At 32.4% G+C, this 25,203-nt stretch overlaps 1 protein-coding gene across 2 annotated transcripts in view; it reads right to left on the bottom strand.

The window, feature by feature from the left end:
- LOC143232507 (uncharacterized) overlaps positions 1-25,203 on the bottom strand; it is a 91,618-nt gene that overhangs the window by 36,522 nt on the left and 29,893 nt on the right. For both annotated transcript variants that reach the window (XM_076468062.1, XM_076468061.1), the window contains one exon: positions 10,161-10,283. In XM_076468062.1, coding sequence (XP_076324177.1) covers positions 10,161-10,283 — 123 coding nt within the window. The remainder of the gene's footprint in view (positions 1-10,160; positions 10,284-25,203) is intronic.

Raw genomic sequence — 25,203 nt, 5'->3', positions numbered from 1 at the left:
GAAGAATTATCCCTTGTGTTGTAGTAAAAATATTAGGAATCATAGCAGGAGGACAAGTCTCTTGTGTTGTAGGTAACGTTAGTGTTTTTATTTATTTGGTGTAATAATATGAAAACTGTAAACAAACTTGTTATGAAAGAGTTCAATAAACTTGAATATTGTAAAACACAATGTATTACTTGAAGTACTTCTAATGTATACATCGTTGTTAAATCCGTTTACAGGAGGAAAAAATAAACTCTTGCCTTTAACAGAATTAATCACTTAGGATAGCTAGTTTAGTATAATAGGATAACATTATATCTCGTTGGAATTATTTAGGCTTTCTGATTTATTTTACGAAAGCTGTTTCAACCAGCATTCACCATAACCAGTGAAAGCACGGTACGTAGTTAAGTTCATTAAATTCCAATTTTGAGCATTATTTTACAGAAAACATATGGGTGAACTCTTCTACTACGTAGTTCTATGTATTTCTAGCAGAATTTCTGATCTTATGTTTGTGACACTGTTTTGTTTTCGTTGTATGCATTTGTTACATTAATCGACGTCTGTCAAGATACCGACTGTTTATTGTTTGTTTGTTTTTGAATTTCGCACAAAGCTACACGAGGGTTATCTGCGCTAGCCGTCTTTAATTTAGCAGTGAAAGACTAGAGAAAAGGCAGCTAGTCATCACCACCCACCGCCAACTCTTGGGTTACTCTTTTACCAACGAAGAGTGGGATTGATCATCACGTTATAACTTTACCACGCCTGAAAGGGCTAGCATGTTTGGTGCGACGGGGATTTGAACCCGCGACCTTCAGATTACGAGTCGAGACTTTAACCACCTAGCCATGCCGGATCCAGCCCGTTTAAAAGCAAGATGTAGGTGATTGGTAACAATTCATTTTAAAATGGTATAAAAATGCGCTTGGTGCTGATACGATAAAACAGAGCTGTGTTAATAGTTCAGAGCATTAGTGTTAACAAGCGAGTAACGTTCTTTGAATTGCCGATCGCTAATGCTTCAATTCTTTCTCTGTTAGCGGTGTTGTTTAAGGGAGTTAACAGCGTTTTTGATTACTTACTGATAAAGTAGGCAAAATTACCGCACACATTAAATACTAAATTTCACGATAAACACATTTCATAAAATAAGGAATATTTGAAAGATAACATAACTTTTACGTTCCCAAGACATATTAATTTTCGTTTATTGGGTCATCATGGACAATTAGGTTTTTTAGTGTCTAAAGCCAAAAGGTTTAAAGATAACAAGTAATCCAGGTCCTGAAAAACAAGAATTATTTCCTACAAGTTAGTTATGTTTAGCATAATTTTATCATATATTTTAATTTATTTTTACAAGGTCTATATTTCTGTAGAGATTATAGGTTTCAAGCAACTAAAACAAATAAACATTTTTGTCTGAAATCATGGAGAATTTTGGTTAGTGTCTTATCTAAATTTGAAACATGAAATGGCAGTCAATGTTAAATTAATGTAAACAACGTATCTTAAATCAGAAGCGTAATAACAGATTTACATTAATCGGTTTTATAATAACCAACACAAAATATCCGTGCCCCAATGCAAAGTTTAACTTCCTTCTCAGTTTCAAATGTGGCGACCCCCGTATCCTGAGTGGATCAAGGAACACAAAATCCTATAAGAGCTTCAGGTGCAGTTATTCTAAAAACATACTTCTAGATTCCTATCATCAACAGATGACATGATTTAGACCCCCTTGGTGCCCCATGTAGATAAGGACATTTTCGATTGCCAGGTTGAGTTTCGCTAACTACAAAAGTGTGGAAGAAGTTCACCTACAGGGAAATTTAAAAATACACAAAGTCATTTAATATGTGATGAACACTTTGTTCATAAGAAGGTAAATAAATTAATGTATTGGTTTGTTTAGAATTAAGTGCAAAGCTACACAATGAGCGATTTGTGCTCTGCTCACCACGGGTATCGAAACCCGGTTTTTAGCAGAATGAGTACGGAGACAATATTAATATACATACCTTATCGGATATAGAAAACAAACCTTAAAACAGAAATATTTGATAGTTTGATGTAAATATAAAGTGATTATACCGTAATTAGAAAATGGTAGACTGCATGATCTTCAAATATAATATCTGTGTGACAATCTTCTTTTGTTGTTTTTTTGTAAAATGTTAAAACAGCTTTTAAAATTAGGTTTTAACATGTCATTGAGTACTATAGCGCCGTTGCTGATCACTTAAGAATTAAACTTGGGCCCTTTTCATTTTTTGTACTGAGTATGTTCCGTTTCATAACTTCCTAAACTTCCACTATTAACAATAACTTGTTTTATAACTAGCGCAATATTCGTACTTGATGACCGAGGTCTTGATGGTTGTTATTCTCTGAAACCAAAATCAAACAAAAACATTCATACGTAAGCGGCACCAATATAGTTCAATCCAGTACTATTTGAACAGGAGTTAGAAATTAATTATTTCTCGGTTGTAACTTTAAGTTACCGAGACGATTACAAGCTGAGGTGACGTGTTCAGGTACATCAAACAAGTAAATCCCAATGTTTCTAACGCTCACTATTTAAATTACGTTTTTTAAAACTAATTTTTACTAACACTAGTTGTTAGGACTTTACCGTTAATTTCAAGGAAAGAGTGAACATTAAAGTGAACATACATACTTTCATTAAAGTATCAGTAATATACACAACTATAAAACACCTATATTTTCTTTACTATTTCCAAAAGGGAAAGTATTTAATTTTAAACGTTCTTGGATATAGACAAATCTGTGATATTTATTTCTCCTTGTTAATCTGTTACTTGGTTAAGATAATTTCACAACCTCTGTGGAGATTTATAAGCAGGAAGCTAAATAGCTATAGATTAACACGTGAGAAACTACAGTCTCGTATGACCACTTGACGTATATGTCAGAAACAGGTAATGCGTTAAAGATAAACTTCTCACTGAATTTAAATCTAATGTCCAAATAGTTCTTCAGAAAGAATAAAATTAATGACTTTTAAATGAAAAGTTTATATTTCTGTTAAAAACATATCGTTATTTTAAACTTGTGATGTTCAACTTGTAGTAAACCAAGATACAGTTCTTCACAACCATTCATTAATTTATGCGAAGACGTTTTTATTCATATTGATAAACAGATACATTTAATTCAGTCCAGGAGCACAAAGGATAAACAGCCAGTCTACATCAACGAGGATAAAACTGTTTTTTAGCTTTACAGATTAAACAAGAGAAAAATTGAGGAACCTTTCCTTTAATAAAAGTGATTATGTATTTTATATCATGTTGCGGAAATAAGTTTTATAGCTTATGAATTCGTATATATAAATATACATAAGACATTACCATCGTGAAGGATACTGTTCAGCTTCTGGCTAAGTCTTTTCTGAAACAGTTGCATATAAATAGTTTTTATTTTCATGTAGGGTAATGTAGTTTGCTTTGTTTTTCACGAGCTTGCAGGGTAAGTACTCTAAACAAATTTAACTGATTGTGAATGGATATAGTGCCTTAGGAAAAGGTGTACTAGTTTTTGAAACCAAATTAAAATATAAAATAATTAAAGCTCTTAAACTAACACTTTCTAATATATTTATTACTTTTAAAGTCCTTCTTCTGATTTTTTCTATTACCAAAACAAATAACTTAAACGACTTGCATGATATAAACTAGTTGCTAAGAATTTCTCTAGTTAGTTATTGGACTAGACAAGTTTGTTTTGGTATTTTTTACTTGTTTTTCGCCAAAACCTATTAGTTACATAGTAATTATGGTCTGTAATGTGGGTTATAATTTACACTTAAAGAAAAAAGATGTTGAGCAGCTGTTGAACTATAAGATTCAAAAGTTAATTTCTATTTTTTTAAAATTTAATTACAGATCAAAGCGTCAATGGATTTTGATAATCTCTGAAATAAAAATGATGTTTGATACTGAATAAAATATGTGTTTTGAGTGATGTGTATAAACGTTCAGAGTAGTAAAGCAGAAAACTGCCTGTTTTATTTTAACCCACTGAAATAATCTTTCTATCTGTCGTTATACATATCTGCCTATCTGTAAAAAACGGTTGTTAGAGGTTGGTCAGAGCTTCACAGGTTTGTTTGTTTTTTGAATTTCGCACAAAGCTACTCGAAGGCTATCTGTGCTAGCCGTCCCTAATTTAGCAGTGTAAGACTAGAGAGAAGGAAGCTAGTCATCACCACCCACCGCCAACTCTTGGGGTACTCTTTTACCAACGAATAGTGGGGTTGACTGTGACATTATAACGCCCCCACGGCTGAAAGGGCGAGCATTTTTTGATCTGAAGGGGATTCGAACACATGACCCTCAGATTACGATTCGAGTGCCTTAGTCACCTGGTCATGCCGGACCGATCCGATAGAGTAGAAGGAAGGCAGCTAATGAATAGCATCAGCCGTCAAATCTTGTGCTATTTTTGTTTGACTGAATAGTGGGATTTAACGATCAAGTGTAAGCGCACTCAGGGATTCAAAATGGAAGTGTCTTTCAGATTCACAGTTTGGCTACGCTAACTACCTTTTACGCCTTGCCTTTAGAAAGAACAAACTGTCGTGCCTCTTGTAGGAATCGAATCAAATTTTAATGTTTAAGTTCTCAAGTTCACTACTGAACTACCAGGTGAGTGAAAGGTGAAAATGACTCGGAAAAACCAAACTTACTCACATGAAAACTTTAAAAATCCTGACTGCTTATTAAAGTAACTTTCTTTATTAAAGTGTCTAAATTTAAACCAAACTTCGGCATATATTGCCTTTTTGTTGATTTTTCGAATTTTTCTTTTATTTTGGAAATTGAATTATGAAAATGTGAAAATGGAGTCATTTATTCAATAGTTTGTATAAATAGTAAAACGTATATGAAGCACTTTGTATACAACCACTAGTTATATTTACTCAACTATTCACCATGACTGTTAGTTGGGTTTTTCTTGAGGAGGGAGCTCTACATGTCCAAAACAGTTCTTACATCGGGTTTAGTTAATTAAATAAGATTATCATATCGGGTAAACGATTTTTGAAATTTTTTAAGCTATAAGTGGCTGAAGAATTGTTCCTAACGGTATAGGCCTTGCATGACTTAATGGTTAGGGCTTTACATCTGCGAATCTCGGGTTTAAATGCCGTTATTCAACATGTTTGTCCTATTAAATGTGCAGCATTATAATGTAATGGTTAATCCATTTTTAGTTCGCCAAGTGTAGCATAACAGTTGGCGGTGGGTGATGTTGACTAGCTGTCTTTTCTCTAGTCTATCTTTTAAACTATTGGTTGGTTTGCGAGTTCTACAAACAAACTTAATAGACTATTACATCTTGTGTCTCTGTTTATAATATACTAGTAGAGTACCCGGCGTTGATTCAATGAAAATGATTTTAATTGATTTAGTTCTTTTTTTATATGCTGGTTTATTGATTTAGTGTAAATTTTCTTTGTACAAAATATATCTTGTCAAAGAGAAGACATGATTTCCATTTATAAAAACCTTCTCGATCACACATTACCAAAACAAGCCGGCTTTTTCGATGTGGTCGTCCTATTTGCCAAAATATGCTATAGTGGTCACTTTGACCTCAAAACGACCCCTGATGCCGCGGTCACATATCCCATGTTACTTCCCGCACAAAGTTTTATCTGCACCGAATAGAACCCAGGGAAAGAGATAAAGAAAAAGCCATTGTGTTTATATGTGGTTTACTACAAAACATAAATATAATTTCCCCGTTTCTCTTGTTCTCATTTTGTAATTTTTATTTTTTATAATTCTGTTTTTTAATGCAAGAGACACCGAAATATATTTTAAAGCTCTCTTTCCATGACTTTTTGGTTTGTATTCCATTTTTAAAGAACAAAGGTGCTTAGACTTCGATAAATAAAAAACGAAAGAATTTCTTGGCTTATTACGACGGATAGTAGAGAATTTTAGTTGCACAAACCATAATACCGCAGACAACAGCTGCTCTGAGTAGGAGAACAACAACTTCATCTCACGTACATATTCAAAAGCTAAAAGTATTTCTATCTTTTAATGACTTAACTACAATCAGTACACGAGAAAAGATCCTATAATTGTCGTATTATGTACATATAGACCCAATAAACTAACACGTCTCACGGAGTAGTTCTTGATAAAACCCCAAGCGTGGAGTTTGTCCTCATTCTGTTAATGAACAATATACAATAAGCTCCAAACGACAGCAGCACCTTACTGCATATCTGTTACCTTGGCAACATACTGAAACTGTCATGAGGAGATGAGCTTTCTGTTTACGTTAACGAGACAGAGAGAGAGACTGCAGACTGCTAGATAAATTGGTTTATATGATACTAATGGACGACTGGCACGGTTAGTGTAGGTCTGGGGTACCTAAAGATGTCAAAATGTACTTTCTGTTTATAATTTTAGCTAAGTTTCATCCTGTTTATCGTGTATTCCCTTTTAGCGTGTTCAAAATTAAGAAGAAATACCAAGGTACATGGATGTTATTCGTTTAATCAACCGAGAGTCTGAAAAACCTGCAAAATTATATACTTTGTGATCTATAAGCACTTTATCATTGTTAAGAGACGGTACTTATCCATGTGTCTTTCAGATTCACAGTTCGCTCAGTATATGAAAATAGGCTTTCCTTTCCTTAAACTACATCTAACCCTAACATATATGAAGGATATGTTAGCATTAAGGTTCTGTATTAAAAACCACAATACAAATCCATGTGTAGACTTTCCAGCCATAATACAACAGTTAAATATGGTGTTGAAGTCTGTTGAATTAAAAAAAAAACAAAGTCGATGGACCTCGCGATGGAGTATCCTGTATAAATAAATCAGTGAACACTGATGGAGTCTCTTGTCATGATAATAATAGAAATATTAAACACGTGCAGAGAAAAAAAAAAACTTTAATGGTGAGTAGAAACAAATGGTAACATTTGTGGTTAAGTATCCTAAAAATGGAACGAAACGAATTCTATAAAAGAAACTTTTAAATAATAAATCACGGTTAACTTCAAGACGGGGATTCCCAAACGAATGAAAACATGAGGAACTTTGTAAAGAAAGCCCAAAGTCCAAATACACAACATATTTTATGACGGAGATATTTGAGTAACAAAAGCCACACTAACTTCATGAGTGAAATTCACTCTTGATAGAACAATACGTAGAACATGTATATAAGTTTCGTTATGATAAATCCTCATTGTAATACATACTTAAGTATGTAAAGAACTAGATCTACTGATAGTTATATATAAATATATATATATATAGTATAAAACAGAGATCTTTGAAATTAAACTTCTAAATAAAATATTACATTAGTTTTTCCCGAAATTTATGGATAAAATATTACACTTAATATAGTTAAAACTCTGTGTTTTAACAAAATAGAATAACAAAATAGAATATATTGATAAAAAGTAAGAACAATGGTTTCTCCCGAAAGCAACAAAAAACAACAACTGTCTTTATGATGAAAACCACTGAACGTAAAACAAAACAAGGTTTGTGGTAACAATGAATTAAATCTTTAAAACAAAGTTTTCAGGAAAGAAAAACAAGTTACAGTAAAACTTTGTGATGATTTCCGTTAATGAAAATGCACTAAAGACAATGACTCTAGAATATTGTTAAACAGCAAACTACAAAGCAGCGTTAGTTATAATATAATCTTCAGAATAATATAAATATACTGAATGTTGTGATATATAAGTGGCAAAGCTCCTTAAAATTAAAAAAAAACAAAAACACAACGATTTTTGTGATGGTAACCACAGATTAGATAAGTAAAGCCGTTACTTTTGTGATACAAACATATTAGAAAGACACAGTGAACATCGTGTTTGAAATTTGAGGGTATCATAATACAGAGCAGAAAACGTTGAGGTGGAGGATTATTGGTTAAGGGTCCGACTCGTAATTCGGGGGCCACGGATTTGAATCCCCGTCACACCAGACATACTCGTCCTTTCAGCCGTAGGAGTATTATAAAGCACGCTCAATCCCACTATTCGTTGGTAAAATAGTAACCCAAGAGTTGGCGGTGGGTGGTGATCACTAAGTGCCTTCTTTCCAGTCTTACACTACTAAATGAGGGACAGCTTGCGCGAAAATTCAAAACAAACAGAATTCTTGGTTAAATTCAGAGGCAACAATGTCCTTGAACTCTTTGATTTTATAGAGAATGAAATTTCTTGTTTATAGATAACTTTTGGCCTTGAACGAGCCATAGAGTTGAGTTATTCGTTATTAAAAACTTCTGAGGTTCCGTTTAAGATCCAAAAGTAAGCGAAGCCAAATACAGTCTTTTGGCACTTAAACTGTAATAAGATTAAAGACTTTTACCGAACTTTATAACAACTGCCAGATTTTTGTGACTCATTGATGTTACTGCGTTTAACAATAGAAATAGTGGCGGAGTTTTGTTGTTTTCCACTCATAAACACTTATTTAACTGGTAGAATGTATATATAGTACCTAATGACGAACTTTATGGAAAACAGACTGATAAAAAGAAGACGAGTCTATTTATAAATAACTGTTTTCACTTGCGCTAGGCCAGGTGGTTAAGGCACTCGACTCGTAATCCGAGGGTCACGGGTTCGAATCCCCATAACACCAAACATGCTCGTTCTTTCAGTCGTAGGGGCGTTATAATGTGACGGTCAATCCTACTATTCGTTGGTAAAAGAGTAGCCCAAGAGTTGGCTGTTGGTGATAATGACTAGCAGACTTACCTTTAGTCTTACACTGCAAGATTAAGGACGGCTAGCGCAGATAATCCTCGAGTAGCTTTGCGCGAAATTCAAAACCAAACCAAACACTTGCACTAAAAATTAATGGATTAACCGTAAAATAATACTTGCTTTAACTTTAATTCACTAATAATACAAACAACCTTTATTAGTTGATGGCCTTGTGGTTAGGGATCTCATCTCTCAATCATCAGAACACTGGCTTCAACCCTGTCACTGAACATGCTCACCCCTTCAGCTATGGAAACGTTATCATGTTACGGTCAATCTAATTGTTCGATGGTAACAAAGTGATACACGAATTGATGGTGGGTGATGTAGATTATTTGCCTTTCTTCTACTCTGTTAGTTCAAAATTAGAGAAGCTTTGCACGAAATTCATTAAAAAAAAGCAGGTAGGTGACGTTCTGTTTATCAACTCTGCTGATTTCCCATCGTTCCCGTGCTCTTCTTCTCAGTTATTTACGACTCTCCACCAGTGGCATAGCAATATGTCTGCTGACTTACAACACTAGAAACCGGGTTTCGATATCCGCGGTGTGTTAAACTAACAAACAATCATTTACTAATCTCGTTTTCTTTTTCTAAGAAATTATTTTAGTGTTAAATGTGTGTGTGTTTTTTTAATAGCAAAGCCACATTAGGTTATTTGCTGAGACCACCGACTGGAATCCATCCCCTGATTTTAGCGTTGTAAGTCCGTAGACCTACCGCTGGAGCAGCAGGGGATAGTGTTAGGTATTTGAACGTGGATAGTTTTTCTCAGTTGCTCTGTATTATACCAATATTATAAAGATATGCGAATAAAGGAAGTTGTAATTTATTTAAATTATTGCAATCTAAGACATGAAATGTAAAACAAACTTGATTTTATTATTAATCTAAAAACGAGTTGATTCCGTTTGTAGTATTTCAAAGTTTCATTTAATTTAAACACATTATTTTTTATTCTTAACTTGAAGCTGTTTTGCGAATTTATTCAAGTATTAAAAATTCATTTAACCTAATTTTTTTACATTTCATTAAAAATCATATTAATATACCATTAAAAAAAAAGACGATTTCAGGTTGGTGTTCAGTTAGTTATTCTTGTGTTGTTTTGTCAAATCAGTTTAAATGAGCTTTCAATTATTGTCTTGTCATGCACGTATTAAAAATGTTTGACTTCTTTCTCTCGCAATGGTAGATTATGTCGAAAAGTATGTAATTTTTATGAAATAAACATTTAGTATTTTATGTCCTTGAATTATCTGTAGTTTAATGTCGTGTTTAAAGCTTATATCGAAAAAAACAAAAGTTTATTCACAAAATAAATTTAAGTATTTATTCTTATTTTTAAAATAATTTTTAACATTACTTACCTATATGGTGTAACTCATCCTGACAGGAAGGTGGTATGGAATTGTTATGAAGTTCGCAAACTAGTCGCCGGGGGTCACTATGGTTTGTATTAAGCACCAAATACGTGATAAAAGGAAACTGACCTGGAAGTAAAAGTATTTTCCATGTTTATTTTGTCTGTATTATTAGTATATTTTACGAAAAAGAGATAATGGTAAATGTCTTAATTAACTAGAAATGAAAAAATTATACTTCAAGAGATAGCATATTTTTTTTCTTAAAATGTTCAATTATGCATGAACACATTGTTGATACAGTTTTCTTGGTATCATGGACTTAAACTATTCATAGTCTTTCGTGAAATGAGTCCTATTAACTGATTGTTTATTACACTGTTTTGAAGTTAAAATTAATTATCATTTTTATTTGTTTGCTATATTTTCTTGTGGATAAAAGATAAGACCGAGGGCTTATAACTAAGATTGCTTCGTATCACCTTTTCTAAAAAATACATATTAGCTCATTCATTGTAGTAATATTTATATGTACATTTATACACATATGTAACGTACGGTAGCCAGAATAGTATACTTTTGCAGGCCAATACATAGTTATGCTTACTGCATATATGTTATTCTGATTGTCTAAATTGAGGTAAATTTAAAACCACATTCAAAACTTGACAACTTTAATACAAGAGGGTACTAAATGTTATAAGTATGTATCCAAATAACACCATAAATAATGTTGTGAAATTTGACAGACATCAAATAGATAAGCATTAATACAAAAACACCTGCGATGTAAATGGATCAGAAATGCTCAGAACCTACAATGTTTATTGGACCAGCGCAACTGTGAACCATATAATAAATGTTTTCACACATTCTAATTGTAATATTATTACCCTTGAAAGTTTATTTTGTAAGTGTTGTGGGAAACATAAGCCACTTAGTCCAATACTGTGTTCATGCAGAAAGGGCACTATGAATGACACTTTTCTGTTTTGCACGTGCTTTCTTGCTCTCGAGGGTGTCGTATTACGTGTGCCATGTGCAACGACAGGCTAAAACTTACGCTGAAATGGTCTGTGATGCAGCTTTATTTACAGTGGATTTAACTTTAGATGTTGAGAGTAGAATAAACACAGACAATTATTGGAATATGTTTAACAGTTGAAATTCTCAGGGTACCTACTTTACAACCTCATGATTAAGAGGTTTTAGAGGTTATACAAGTGAAATATGAGATTCGTGAAACAAAGAAAATTATTTTTAATCTCAGAATAAAAGATCACTTTACTCTCGTACTAGTTAAAAATAATCGACAATTTCACGAACAAATATTAACAAAAAATTCTTCATTAAACAATCTGACTTTTCGTGTGCAAAATCCTTGTAATATTTGCTAAAAACCTGCGATATTTTATGAACATACTCTTAATATACCAGAAATTACTAGTATGTAAACTGTAATAAGTACAATGGTTATGAGTTTGGTCTGATGAGCTTAGGCAGTGTCAGTAAAGTTAGGCACCAATATGTGATAAAAGAAAACTGACCTGAAAGTAAAAGTATTTTCCATATTTATTTTGTCTGTATTATTAGTAGATTTTACGAAAAAGAGATAATGGTAAATGTCTTAATTAACTTGAAATGATAAGTTCATACTTCATTTAATAGGCAGCCTTTTTTCTCTTAAAATGTTCAACTATGTATGAAGTTTCAGTAAGTTGCACATTGTTGATACGGTTTACTTGGTATCATGGATTTAATCTATTTATAGCCTTTCCTGAAATGAGTCCTATTAACTGATTGTTTATTACACTATTTTGAAGTTAAAATTAATTATTATTTTTATTTGTTTGCAATATTTTCTTGTGGATAAAAGATAGACCGAGGCTTATAATTCTAAAATTCATGAACTAATTCTATAGCAGACACAACTAAATAACCCTTAGTGTAACTTTGTTTTAAAACAAATGCAGCAATTTTTCGTTAGACTAAGATCGTTCCTTATCACCTTTTCTAGAAATACAGATTAGCTCATTCATTATGTCAGAAGGGAGAGGTCAAAACGCACGCATAATGACAGATCGATGCTGTAGTCCCATTTGTTCTCTTGTGTGTATATCAGTATAAGAATTTGATGACGCTAGTCTTTCTATGAAATCGATTAAATAGTATTTTTTCTTTTATTTTAATGCAAATCAGTAAATGAAAAAGAGAGTTCGCCCATTAACACTATGATTTTATTTGCTATACGCGTGGTGGGTAGAGCATAAAAAGCTTAGTATGTAGTTGTGTGCTGAACAACAACCAAATCAAATTATACCACAATAGATTAGGAAATTTATTTTTCCCTTGTGCGAATCTCTCAGTACTTGAAAGTTATACGGTTGATGAAAGAATGAACTTACCAAAATAAATAAATAAAAGCGAGTGAGGTAACAGAACTCTTGAGATGTACAGCTTATGCCTTTTTTTAAAATAAAAAGGTTGTAGCTTACCTTAGCTCAAGAAATTATATACTATGGTTGATAAAAAAATGGCCTATAAAAACTGAAACTCGTAGCTAAAGGACAAGCTGAAATAATGTTGTTGGAGTCCTTGGGGTACAATTCTCAAGTAACTTTGGGAGTGCTAGTCTGAGAAGTTTTTGGTTGCTTTTGAGAGTTACAAGTTTGTTTGTTTTTAAATTGCGCATAAAGCTACACGTGGGATATCTGAGCTGACAGTGTAAGGCTAGAGGAAAGGCAGCTAGTCATCACCACTCACCGCCAGCTCTTGGGCTACTCTTTTGCCAAGGAATAGTGGGATTGACCGACACTTATAATGCCCCCACAGCTGAAAGGGCGAGCATGTTTGGTGTAACGGGGACTTGAACCCGCAATCCCTAGATTACGAGTCGAGTGTCCTAACCACCCGACTATGTCGTGCCGAAGAGTTATAGGATATTAATATAAAGATTACACCGAATAGCTTATATATCGTTAACCATTGTATCTTAACAAACATAACACACACAGTTAATTCTGTCCACGATTGTTGTGATGAAAGGAAAAATACAACCACCTTGCAAAAGATACGCTTTTGGTAAAATTAAAAACATTTTTTTTTAATTTATTTATTAATCTTTCCTTTTTCATTTTTCCTCTTTGTTAGCAAGCAACTAGTCAAGGTTCTTTTTCAAATTTTTACGACATCCTCCAAATTGAGCTCTTCTCATAGAGTAAAACAAACTCTGTAACTCATATATTGAATATTATTTTATATATATAGAAGAAATATGGCTTTGACCTAAGTAAAAACTTCAAAACCAAAGAGAAGCAGACTTGTATCCTCGGACTTAAAGAACCAGAAATATCACGATGACGAAGCCATAGAACCAGAAATGTTACTTTGACGAACCTATTGTAAAGTAGCCATGGAAGAATAAAACAGATTGGTAAATTCACGTTTATTGAACCTCAGCTTTAAATTCACCATAAAGGTTAAGCAAATGTAACCGTGCCTTTTTTGTTGTTTTCATTTATAGACATGATCTATCTCATTGTAAAACCTGTCCACTGAAGCAGAAGAATCTACCACACATATCTAATAAAACAAAGAAAACATCAAAATATGTTTGATTGAATCACAAAAACCTGCGGTTAAAACCAGCTGAAAAAGCAAGACAGTTTTTTACTGAAGGTTTTTTTCATTAAAAATTCTTAAGGCTACAAAACGGTTACATCTCGAAATATTCTTTTTCACCTTAACACAACAATAAAATTGGTATCGTTATAAATCGACGAGTTAAGTTATGAAAGAACAACATTATCACTTTGAATGAAATTGGCTCTAGTTACAACAAAAATATTCTTATGTTATACAAGATACAGCGATTCGGGGAAGTTTCAACGTGCATTTTGAGGTCTCGGCGTTGCATAATCCAAGACATTAAACTTCTAACTCTACAATATCCACATTAATAATTGAAACTTCTAAACGTATAAGGTTTCTCTTTAATTCAGTGCGAGTAAGTAATACAAACACACTTTCATATATTATTATTTAATTTCGCTCTGCAAGACTAGGCTTGAAATGGAAGATCGTGGAAATTTATCCCCCCCTTTTATGGCTAATCAAACCCCTCAAACATTTATATTTATACTTGACTTTAATAAACTCTCTAATATACAGAAAACATTTAAAATTAATTCATTAAGAGGAATGCTAAAAGAAAAACATCTCAATATGAAGCTTATTCAGTACCTGTTGTTGAGTTTATTGACAGTTTTGGTTAACTTATGCATGAAATCATAAGTTCATTGCTTTACTAAAATATTTCCAATGACGTCATTATGGGTATATATATATATCTTTAATTGGTTTGTTTGTAATATGGTTTGTTTTCTCTAATTTCGCGCAATGCTACACGAGAGTTGTTTGTGCTAGCCGCCCTCAATTTAGTTGTGTAAAACTAGAGGAAAGGCAGCTAGTCCTTAACACCCACCGCTAACTCTTGGGCTACTCTTTACCAACGAATAGTGGAATTGATCGTCACTTATAACGCCCCCACGGTTGAAATGGCGAGCATGTTTGGTGTGACAGAGATTCGAACCCGCGACTTTCAAGTTACGAATCGAGCACCCTAATCACCTGGTCATGTTGGGCCATTTTAGATTAGAAAACTGGTATATCTTACACACGGTCGCAAGTATATCGAACTTTGTAGCTAATGTATTTGACACCCGATAACTGACCTAAGATTCATCAACCTAATTGTAAACATACATATATGCAGGATGTTGCTATTTGCAATCACATGTAAGCAGTACTATGGAATTTCTAAAACTATAATGAATTTGTTTTCGTCTATAGTAATGTTTTAATGACATCCACAAAAATAACTTATCAAACGAAATAATACTACTTACTGTATTGGCTAAGACACGTCTTACCCTATTAGCCATGGAAGATATCACCCTGCTAGCTGGAGCGTATTTTATCCTGTTAGTTAAGGCATTTCTCATTCTACTGGCTAGAACACTTCTTACCAGTCAAAGCACATTTTAACCTGCTAGGTTCGGCAACACAAGTGACATTAGCATTAATTAATAATGTTGTATATTTGACAACAGGTTCTTGATGTAATGTAAAACGTTTTGATAGATAACGTCTTGCCAAGTTAGTTATAACTTTATACAATGAAGAACTGACTTAGTAAATCTTTTGACATACATAGCTGAAATATTACTTTCTGCCTCTATATGGGATTATCTAAGATATCTCTCGGAAAGAAAACTTTTTACAAACCTCACACAAATACATATTGATGTGTATAAGAATTCACGTTTCTTAAATGTTACGATCACAAGACTTAAGGCCAAAATATATATAAATATTTAAAGCAGGAATATAATTCTTTCTTTTTGATTTATTTTTGATAATTTTCTGGAAGACAACCGAACATTGTAATAAATTTTTTTTATATGTGACAACCGTACATGGTTTAAACAACAATATAATTTAAATATCGCTGACGAAATTTTAGAATTATGTTAGGTGCGATCCATTGAAGTTTATTATTATGTTTTTAGGTGAAGTTTTAGGTTTCACGTTGCAGAAATATATAAGAATTAGTGTAGAATAGGATATTTCCTAAGGTTGTTGTTGTTTTGAATTAAGCACAAAGCTACACAATGAGCTATCTGTGCTCTGCCCACCACGGGTATCGAAACCCGGTTTTTTAGCGTTGTAAGTCCGCAGACATACCGCTGAGCCACTGGGGGGCATTTCCTAAGGCATAAGAGCGGCTTTGTCTACAAATTCATTAGCACATGATGCAAGTAAACTGAGCAACATATTATGGTATATAAATAGCACATATTTATCTTTGTAAAACATGTTTTTCATATCTACAAAATTTTTAATGTTTGTTTAGAATTCTAATTCGTAACATATCAGTGTTGATTGAGGTCTTATACGTATTCAACCTTTAGGTGTTTGTGTTTGTTCAACCTCCAGGTGCATGTGCTTGTTCAACCTTTAAGTGTTTGTGCGTTTTCAACCTATAGGTGTTTGTACTTGATCAACTTTCAGGTGCTTGTGCTTTTCACACCACTGGATGTTTGTGCTTGTCCAACCTCTAGATGTTTGTAATTGTCCAACCACTAGATGTTTGTGCTTGTCCAACCTCTAGATGTTTGTAATTGTCCAACCACTAGATGTTTGTGCTTGTCCAACCTCTAGAAGTTTGTAATTTTTCAACCTCTAGATGTTTGAACGTTTACTAATTGAAGCTATTAGTACTCAATACTGTTTCAATATATGGTTGAATTACGTTCCACTTGAACTTACTTAAGGACTGATTTATAACTGTCAAACGAACCAAAGATATCAAGGAAAGGTGAAATGAAAACGAAATTTCGGCCTCTTTAAGTTTCTTAGTCAGCAATAAATTTACGAACTTAAAGGCTAAAATACTGAGTTTGATTCTTCGTGATAAAGAGAATGAAGGTAGCCTATTCTGTAGTTTTTGTGTTATAGTAAACAAACGAACAAAGATTTTTCAAAGAGATTCGTTTTTCTCTTGGAGAAACTAAAACCTCTGGAAAATGTTGTTCTTATTTCATTGTTGAATTTACCAGTTAGTGATGATATGTGTGCTATCATTAGTTTAGCTCTAAGTTCAGTTTGTTTTTATTTCCTTTTTTACTTAAATAGTGTTTTCTTTCATTTGATTCACACCTTAATACAGCATTTTTCATTACCTTAAAGCAAAATATCGATCACTGTTGATTGAAAAGAATCGGTTTTTACTCAACCTCCCAGAACACTCTTAATCTACAATAAATCACTAGACCTGTCTTCTTTCTATTCACTAGATTTCCATACCTTCATTGCTAAGCTCAGATAAAGGAGACGGGTCAATCTTTAGGATCACATATTTTAGTTAAATGGACTACTACCGAGAGCTAGAGATGAACGTTTACAACTGAAATATAACAGAAATAGATGTTACGTTATTGTCCAATTATAACTGAAGTAGATAGGCAGCTTACAATTAGGATCTGTGATAGATTGTACTTTTGTATAACTCGGTAACGAAACATTAACCTTGTTATTCAGGGGTCCTGTATTTAACTCCCAGTTATAAAGTCCCTTTCCACTTATCGGATTTTCAAGTGAAATATTTAATATATACAAATACTACGCTTGTGTTTGTCGGTCTGGAACTTTTCTTGCAAATTTCTCAATTAAAGGCTACAAACCTTATCACTAGAAAAGCTTTTGTCCGAGGAGTTCGGATTATATATTCAATTCAGGATCATATTACCTGTTTTTTGCTTAGCCCAAGTTTTTAATATAACAAGTATGATGCACGTTGTTATCACACGATGACTGGTTTCAATTTAAACTTCAGTGTTATTACTTGTCAAGTACTTCACAAAACAACACTTAACTCGTGTGTAATTTAAAACAACAATAACATTACAGTAAATATTCAGTTTCTAAAGATCTAAAGTATGCATGCACAATTCTTTCAAAACCGTATACTTATCAATTTGTGAACATACATTCAGCTACGTTTGTCTTTATTAGAATGTTACATTCACTAAACTTTACAATAATTTGCTTCGGTTCACTTCATACACTAATATAAGCACCTTTAAACTAATTTTTCTACACTACGAACTTAATTCTTCGTTTTTATGAGTTTCTTTGTGTCAATTCGTAAATAAAACATATCATATATTACACTTTCATGATAGTTTCATACTATGTTTACTGTTATAAGTACCATTACTTTACTTCATTGTTTACTTTATATGTAGTTTTATTAGATAAATTTACGTACGTGTAGTTTTGTGAGATTGTTTGTCTGACTGCGTAAATTAATTTCAAGTATAGCAGGATTTATTGATTTAGCTCAAAATGTCTGAAAGAAAACGTAGCTTAAATGACGTGTGTGTAAATCATAGGATAATAGAAGTTCGAGTGAAGGACATAAAAACTACTGCTAATATTTCGCAGGTCGTGGCTAATAAGTATTGATGCTTTATAATGATATTACTATTTCATTAGTTTCTGACTAACACCCAACATAAACAGATGATAACTTACTAAGAAATTGGAATTGGTAAATATTTTTTGTCAATTTATATTTTTTATTTTCCATAGTATATATCTAACTAAATTACAAATATTACTCTGCAGTATATTGTCTAATATTCCTAGTAAAGCCCTTCAAATGATGGTTTAAAATAATTTCAAAAGATTTAATGCCACAGTTTCGAATTGAAGTTAATTTCTATATGTATAGATTTTGAATATGATTTTCATGATATCAAACATTTTTTTAATGTGGTTAAAATATTTATTGACTTTTGTTATACGAATTACTAATTTATAATTGAAATAATCTTTAAAAATAACTCCTTCTAAATACTTGGCTTTCCAAGTCAAACATAAGTCTTGTTGAAAATCAACACTGACTTGTGTAGATTGGTGAATTTACAAAATGTTATAAACTAAAATCAACACTGACCTGTGTAGATTGGTGAATTTATACAATGTTATAAACTAAAATCAACACTGACCTGTGTAGATTGGTGAATTTATACAATGCTATAAACTAAAATCAACACTGACCTGTGTAGATTGATGAACTTACACAATGTTATAAAGTTTATAAACTAAAATAAACACTGACCTTTGTAGATTGGTGAATTTATATAATGTTATAAACTAAAATAAACATTGACCTGTGTAGATTGGTGAATTTATACAATGTTATAAACTAAAATAAACACTGACCTGTGTAGATTGGTGAATTTATACAATGTTATAAACTAAAATAAACATTGACCTGTGTAGATTGGTGAATTTATACAATGTTATAAACTAAAATCAACACTGACCTGTGTAGATTGGTGAATTTATACAATGTTATAAAGTAAAATAAACACTGACCTGTGTAGGTTGGTGAATTTATACAATGTTATAAACTAAAATCAACACTGACCTGTGTAGATTGGTGAATTTATACAATGTTATAAACTAAAATCAACACTGACCTGTGTAGATTGGTGAATTTATACAATGTTATAAACTAAAATAAACACTGACCTGTGTAGATTGGTGAATTTATACAATGTTATAAACTAAAATAAACATTGACCTGTGTAGATTGGTAAATTTATACAATGTTATAAACTAAAATAAACACTGACCTGTGTAGATTGGTGAATTTATACAATGTTATAAACTAAAATCAACACTGACCTGTGTAGATTGATGAAGTTACACAATGTTATAAACTAAAAGCAATGCTACCTATCAATGTATGCGATACATGAAGATGTGGAAAAATTTGTTAAATGATTGAGGGAAAAAACGCACAGTAAAAATCATAGATAGATACAAATTAACATATGCGATCGAACAGTATGTATTGTGTAGATGTACAGATATCTACAGTAATGTAGCTATCTTGTTATACTGAACAGACTCGAAAAAGATCAAATATTAATTCTTTCTTGTTATTATTTAGCGAGATGTTACACTCAGATTATAAAAAAAATTATATCTTTACTAACATGTGTGGAAAAATAACAAAATACAACATGTTTCAGTTCGAAACCTAATTAGTAGGATTTTGGACTTTTTTTTGTCGGATTTTTTGTCGGATTACTGATAACTTCGATATTGACATATTTTGATTTGTAAAGATGTGTACATTAAAGTATTTGTTAAACTGTATATTTTTTGTGGTCATTTTCGTACTTTTCTTTAGGATAGTCTATTATACATTACTTGGTGACGGATTTGTTTCTCATTGTAAATTGATTATAATATTTTCAAAATGTTTGTTACTGTAAACCGTAGTATTACATTTTTCAAATGTTTCTAACTGTAAACCGTATTATTATATTTTCCAAATGTTTCTCACTGTAAACCGTATTGTTATATTTTCGAAATGTTTTTCACTGTAAGCCGTATTATTATGTTCCCAAATTTTCTCACCGTGGACTGTATTATCATACATTCCAAACGTTTCTCACTGTTCATCGATTATCATATTTTAACTACGTTTTGTCACTGTAAACCGTAGTATTATATTTTCCAAATGTTTCTCACTGTAGACCGTATTATTAAATTTTCAAAATGTTTCTCATTGGAAACCGTATTATTATATTTTCCAAATATTTCCCACTGTAAACCGTATTATTATATTGTACAAAAGTTTTTCACTGTAAACAGTATTATTATATTTTCGAAATGTTCTTCACTGCAAACCGTATTATTATATTTTCCAAATGTTTCTCACTGTAAACCGTATTTTATATTTTATAATTGCAACAGACGATGTAACCTATTAAATAATTTTCCAAGTGCTCTTTGTACTGTTTTTTTATTTTTGTAGTTCATTTTTATATTTATATGTGCTATTGTGTTATTTAAGGTTTTCAGAAGAAAGTTATAATTAGTAGAATATTTTTCATTCAACAGATTTACTTTGGATGAAAAAATTTTAAATAACTAATGTCAGGTGGGAAATAAAAATATAGATTGTATGTTAATTATTAATAATTATATGTTTTATGAATAAAAAATTACTAAGTATAATAAATGTTTTCGTGTCTATAAATTAGATATCATAATATTTTTAGTTTATTTTCTAGTATTCTGAAACTCAAAAACTTTGAGATTAGGCGTAGAAAATAATGAACGATTTTAATTAAAATACAATACTTATCGTGTATTTGAGTGTTTCAAAATAGCACTAATTATATACACGTGTTATAAGTTTTCAATTTGATCTAAAAATAAGCCAGTTGTGCTAATTAAAGTCATCGAGATAAAAGTATATAGAGTATTGCAATCGAACAATAAAATATTATGTATTGCTTTTCATTTTGTTTTTAGCCTTGTCTTGAGTCATTTATAAATGGGAGTGGTTTAAAAAGAACGTATTTTTTCATAGCTTTTTCGAACAAGACTATGTTCATAACGATCAAATTCCACGTAGGAATTATCAGCTCGTTCTGAGTTTAATGTGCTTTAAATGTGTACTACTTAGAGACTATTTCGTTTAACTGAAGTCAACATCATGTCTCCTGTGACTTAGTTTTTGATCTTCTAATTGACTGGATTATGTCTATGATAACTATAATGTTTAGGATGACTACAAGTCTTGCTAATTTGTACATCACTAACATATGAACGACAGAGAGAGAGAGAATGGATTATAACAAGAACTGTTAATGATGACATTATTGTATGTTTTATCATTTAATACAGAAACACAGGTTGAAATAAAATTTAAACCTAAGATGTAAAAATATAATTGAAATACAAATTATAATATAGATAAAATCAGTTTGTGGTAGTAATGAAACCGTTGAAACCTGTTTTAAATTATGTGATAATAGTCGGGATTTTGTTTCCTAAAAACGTTAAGCGTTATCTCATTTTTTTCCTGTAATATCACACAGCTATTATCGTGAACTTGAAACAGTTTACGAAGAGCTAAGCCCGGCATGTCCAAGTGGCGTTCGACTCATAATCTGAGGGTCGCGGATTCAAATCCCCGTCACACCAAACACGTTTGTTCTTTCAGTCGTGGAGGCGTTATTATGTCAGTCTCACTACTCGTTGGTAAAAGAGTAACCCAAGAGTTGACAGTGGGTGGTGATAAATAGCTGTCTTCCCTCTAGTCTTATACTGGTCAATCAAGGATGGCTAACGCAGACACCCCTTGTGTAGCTTTACGTGAAATTCAAAGGAAATAAACCGTCAGTCTTAAATCGTTACATTTCAAGGGAGAAAATACATCAGACCGGAACAATTAATATCGATATAGAGTGGGCGAACTTAAAAAAATAAACAGACAAACAAACAAATGAAGAGTTAAAATCTATTTATATCAACTATAAAATGAATATTAATGTTTTTTATTCTGCCCTAGTTGATCAGTTAAGTTTATAGATTTACCACTCATTGATACACAGACACATATTAGTGCCGTAAGTGTTGATAGTTACTTCTTAGAAATTTCGTGTGATTTAAAGTGAACATCCATCATATTTTCTTTTTTATCTACAAAACTTTTATTAATACGTTAAGAGATATAGCTTGCCCTGTTTAAGCTAGTCATTTCCTAGATTGATACACTCCCATTGTAATCAGGAGGACCCGGTATGGCCAGGTAGGTAAGGCGCTCGCCTTGTAATTTTAGGGTCGCGAGTTCGAATCCCCGTCACCACAAACATGCTTGCCCTTTCAGCCATGACAGTCAATCCCACTATTCGTTGGTAAAAGAGTAGACCAAGAGTTGGCGATGGGTGGTGATGACTAGCTGTTTTCCCTCTAGTCTTACACTGCTAAATTAGGGACGACTAGCGCGGAGAGCCCTCGTGTAGCGTTGCGTGAAATTAAAAAACAAACAAACAAACGTCGTAATCAGTGACGTGTAAACAACCTCAACAATAGTGTTTTGAAGAGTCTTAAATTTAAGACAGTGGACGTTAAGGTGCAGTACCCATTTAAAAATAAGATCTTTCTACACATTTGACAGCACTTGAACCAATAAAATTGGGTGCGTTTCTTGTCAAACAGATGGAGCAATATTTTCTACTTTCAGTCTGACTCGAGATAAAAAAAAATTGTCAGTTTATTTTAGATCAAAGTCACATTGGACCACCTGCTGTGTGTACCACAGGTAATCGAACACCGGATTATAGTGTTGTAAGTCCATAAATCTACAGCTGAACCGTTTGGCGACGAAAGTTTTCATTTTTGGAAATAAAGTTTCTCTTCAGTCTCAAAGTGCTGATACATATTTCACGAACTTTTTGTTTATTTGTTTGTTTTGAATTTCGCGCAAAGCTACTCGAGGGCTATCTGCGCTAGCCGTCTCTAATTTAGCAGTGTAAGACTAGAAGGAAGGCAGCTAGTCATCACCACTCTCCGCCAACTCTTGGGCTACTCTTTTACTAACGAATACTGGGATTGACCGTAACATTATAATGTCCCCACGGCTGAAAGGGCAAGCATGTTTGGTGCGACCGCGATTCAAACCCGTGACCCTCGATTTACGAGTCGAACGCCTTAACACGCTTGGCCATGCCAGGCCATCTCACGAACTATACCACTTATTAGTTATGTTAACTATAACACGGTCTTTCTTATAAGCAGCAACATATAGTTAAAACTCAATGTATTCACTCAGCTGCAAAGTTTCAACAGAACCATTTGTTTTAGGTTAGAGGTTTTAATCTTATTATGAGTCTACACAAGCTGCGATAATTTTAACCTTATTCAAATACACTTCCATGGTTTTAAAATAGGTATTGTTACAAACTAGAGATTTCTTGTTATTTTGTGGTCTGAAACAGGTCGTGCGAACTAAAATATATTTCTTTTATATCAACGTTGTCATAAAATTTCAATAAAATACGTCAGCGAGCATAATAATTGGTTTTCAGGTTGCCATAAATTTGATAAAAGAATCATATCAGATTAATAATTAGTTCTATCTTGTTAAGGAAATTCCCACAAAGCTATAAAATTCCATCAGCTTGTCTTAAACCAACTTATGAGCGAGCTATCTTTGATTAGGTTGGGTTCTAACCAAGGCGCACGTAAAGGGAATGTTCTACAAATAACCACGAGTAAATACATTCCGTGTTCATCCAGTGATTTTTTATGTTTTTAATTAATCATCTATGATAGAAAAGCTAAAGGTAGTACGTAAAACATTAACGTGATAGTTTTATCTAATTAATTATATACAATGTGAATAAAATATAGATTGTCAAGCTTGCTGTAATGCAGTTCGAGCTACAGAGGAAAACAAATCTCTCTCTAAACTAATACAAATGAAATTAGACAATATCAGTTACGCCTAAGACGTCTGCACACATATTAAGAGAGAAAAATAGATTACGTTCTTAAAATCGGATTGGTAACAGGAAAAGAAATACACTTCACAAAATAACTAATATCAAGTAACAGTTTATATGAACATAGGAAATATAGTAAACGAATGAGAGTTTTGTTTTCTATTTTATTTTTTGCCACAGCGGCTCAACTAGATCATACCAATACGACAATATTCTTCACCTAAACGCTATTGCGTCAAATAACCTTGGTTATAAACGTGCAACTGAATATTGGGATATCTAATAACCGAGAATGTCGAGAGAAAATTGAATATTGGACTAGATCTTAAGAATAACATTCTAAAGCTGCGAAAAAACGAAAATCCCTCTTTATTTTCTGAATATAACGTTTCGAGATTATGAGAATCTTCTGGTTTACCAATAATATAGTTTGGTGTTAAGCAAGTTTGGGAAATTCAAATAATTTACTTATATTGGTTTTATTGAAAAAATATGTGAACACGAAAAACAATAACGTTAGTGCTTTAAACTTACATACCTTTTTATTTTCTATTTTATAAATGACCCCCCCCCAAAAAAAAAGTTTTGTTTAATCCCTTCTGTTGGCTGAATAGAAAAAAAATATATATAAGACTTCGGTTTATTTTCCGAATCTTTGTTTGACTTTTAAGGACTTTTGGTGACTTTATAGACTAAGCAACCTCATAATGACCTGATAACCCAATAAACAAAAGTAAGTTCATAATGATCTGATAACCCAATAAACAAAAGTAAGTTCATAATGATCTGATAACCCAATAAACAAAAGTAAGTTCATAATGATCTGATAACCCAATAAACAAAAGTAACTCATAGTAATGTGGTAACGTAGTAACCAAAAACAACTTCCCCCACTGTTTGAAACCACAAAAAAACCGAAGTAACCTTTCCATCTGCCAGTAACCTCTTGGACAGAAAACCAAATATTGTGAGAGCCCCGTGAAAAGTATTTTCCTTTTCTATAGCGAATCTGTTAATAAATCAAAGTTTTGGTTAATACATCGAGAGCATGGAGTAATGGAAGACATTACAACATATTTTGTTTTCAAATCAATAATTCTGTAGAAAGGACTGCGTTAGTCAGAATGAATCCACTTTATTCACACACCCTCTCTCCCAGACACACAGAA

This window comes from Tachypleus tridentatus, chromosome 11 (genome assembly GCF_004210375.1).
Source record: "Tachypleus tridentatus isolate NWPU-2018 chromosome 11, ASM421037v1, whole genome shotgun sequence".
Classification (NCBI taxonomy): domain Eukaryota; kingdom Metazoa; phylum Arthropoda; class Merostomata; order Xiphosura; family Limulidae; genus Tachypleus; species Tachypleus tridentatus.
Note: the sequence above shows the minus strand (reverse complement) of the source record. Positions and strands in the feature narration are given on the sequence as shown.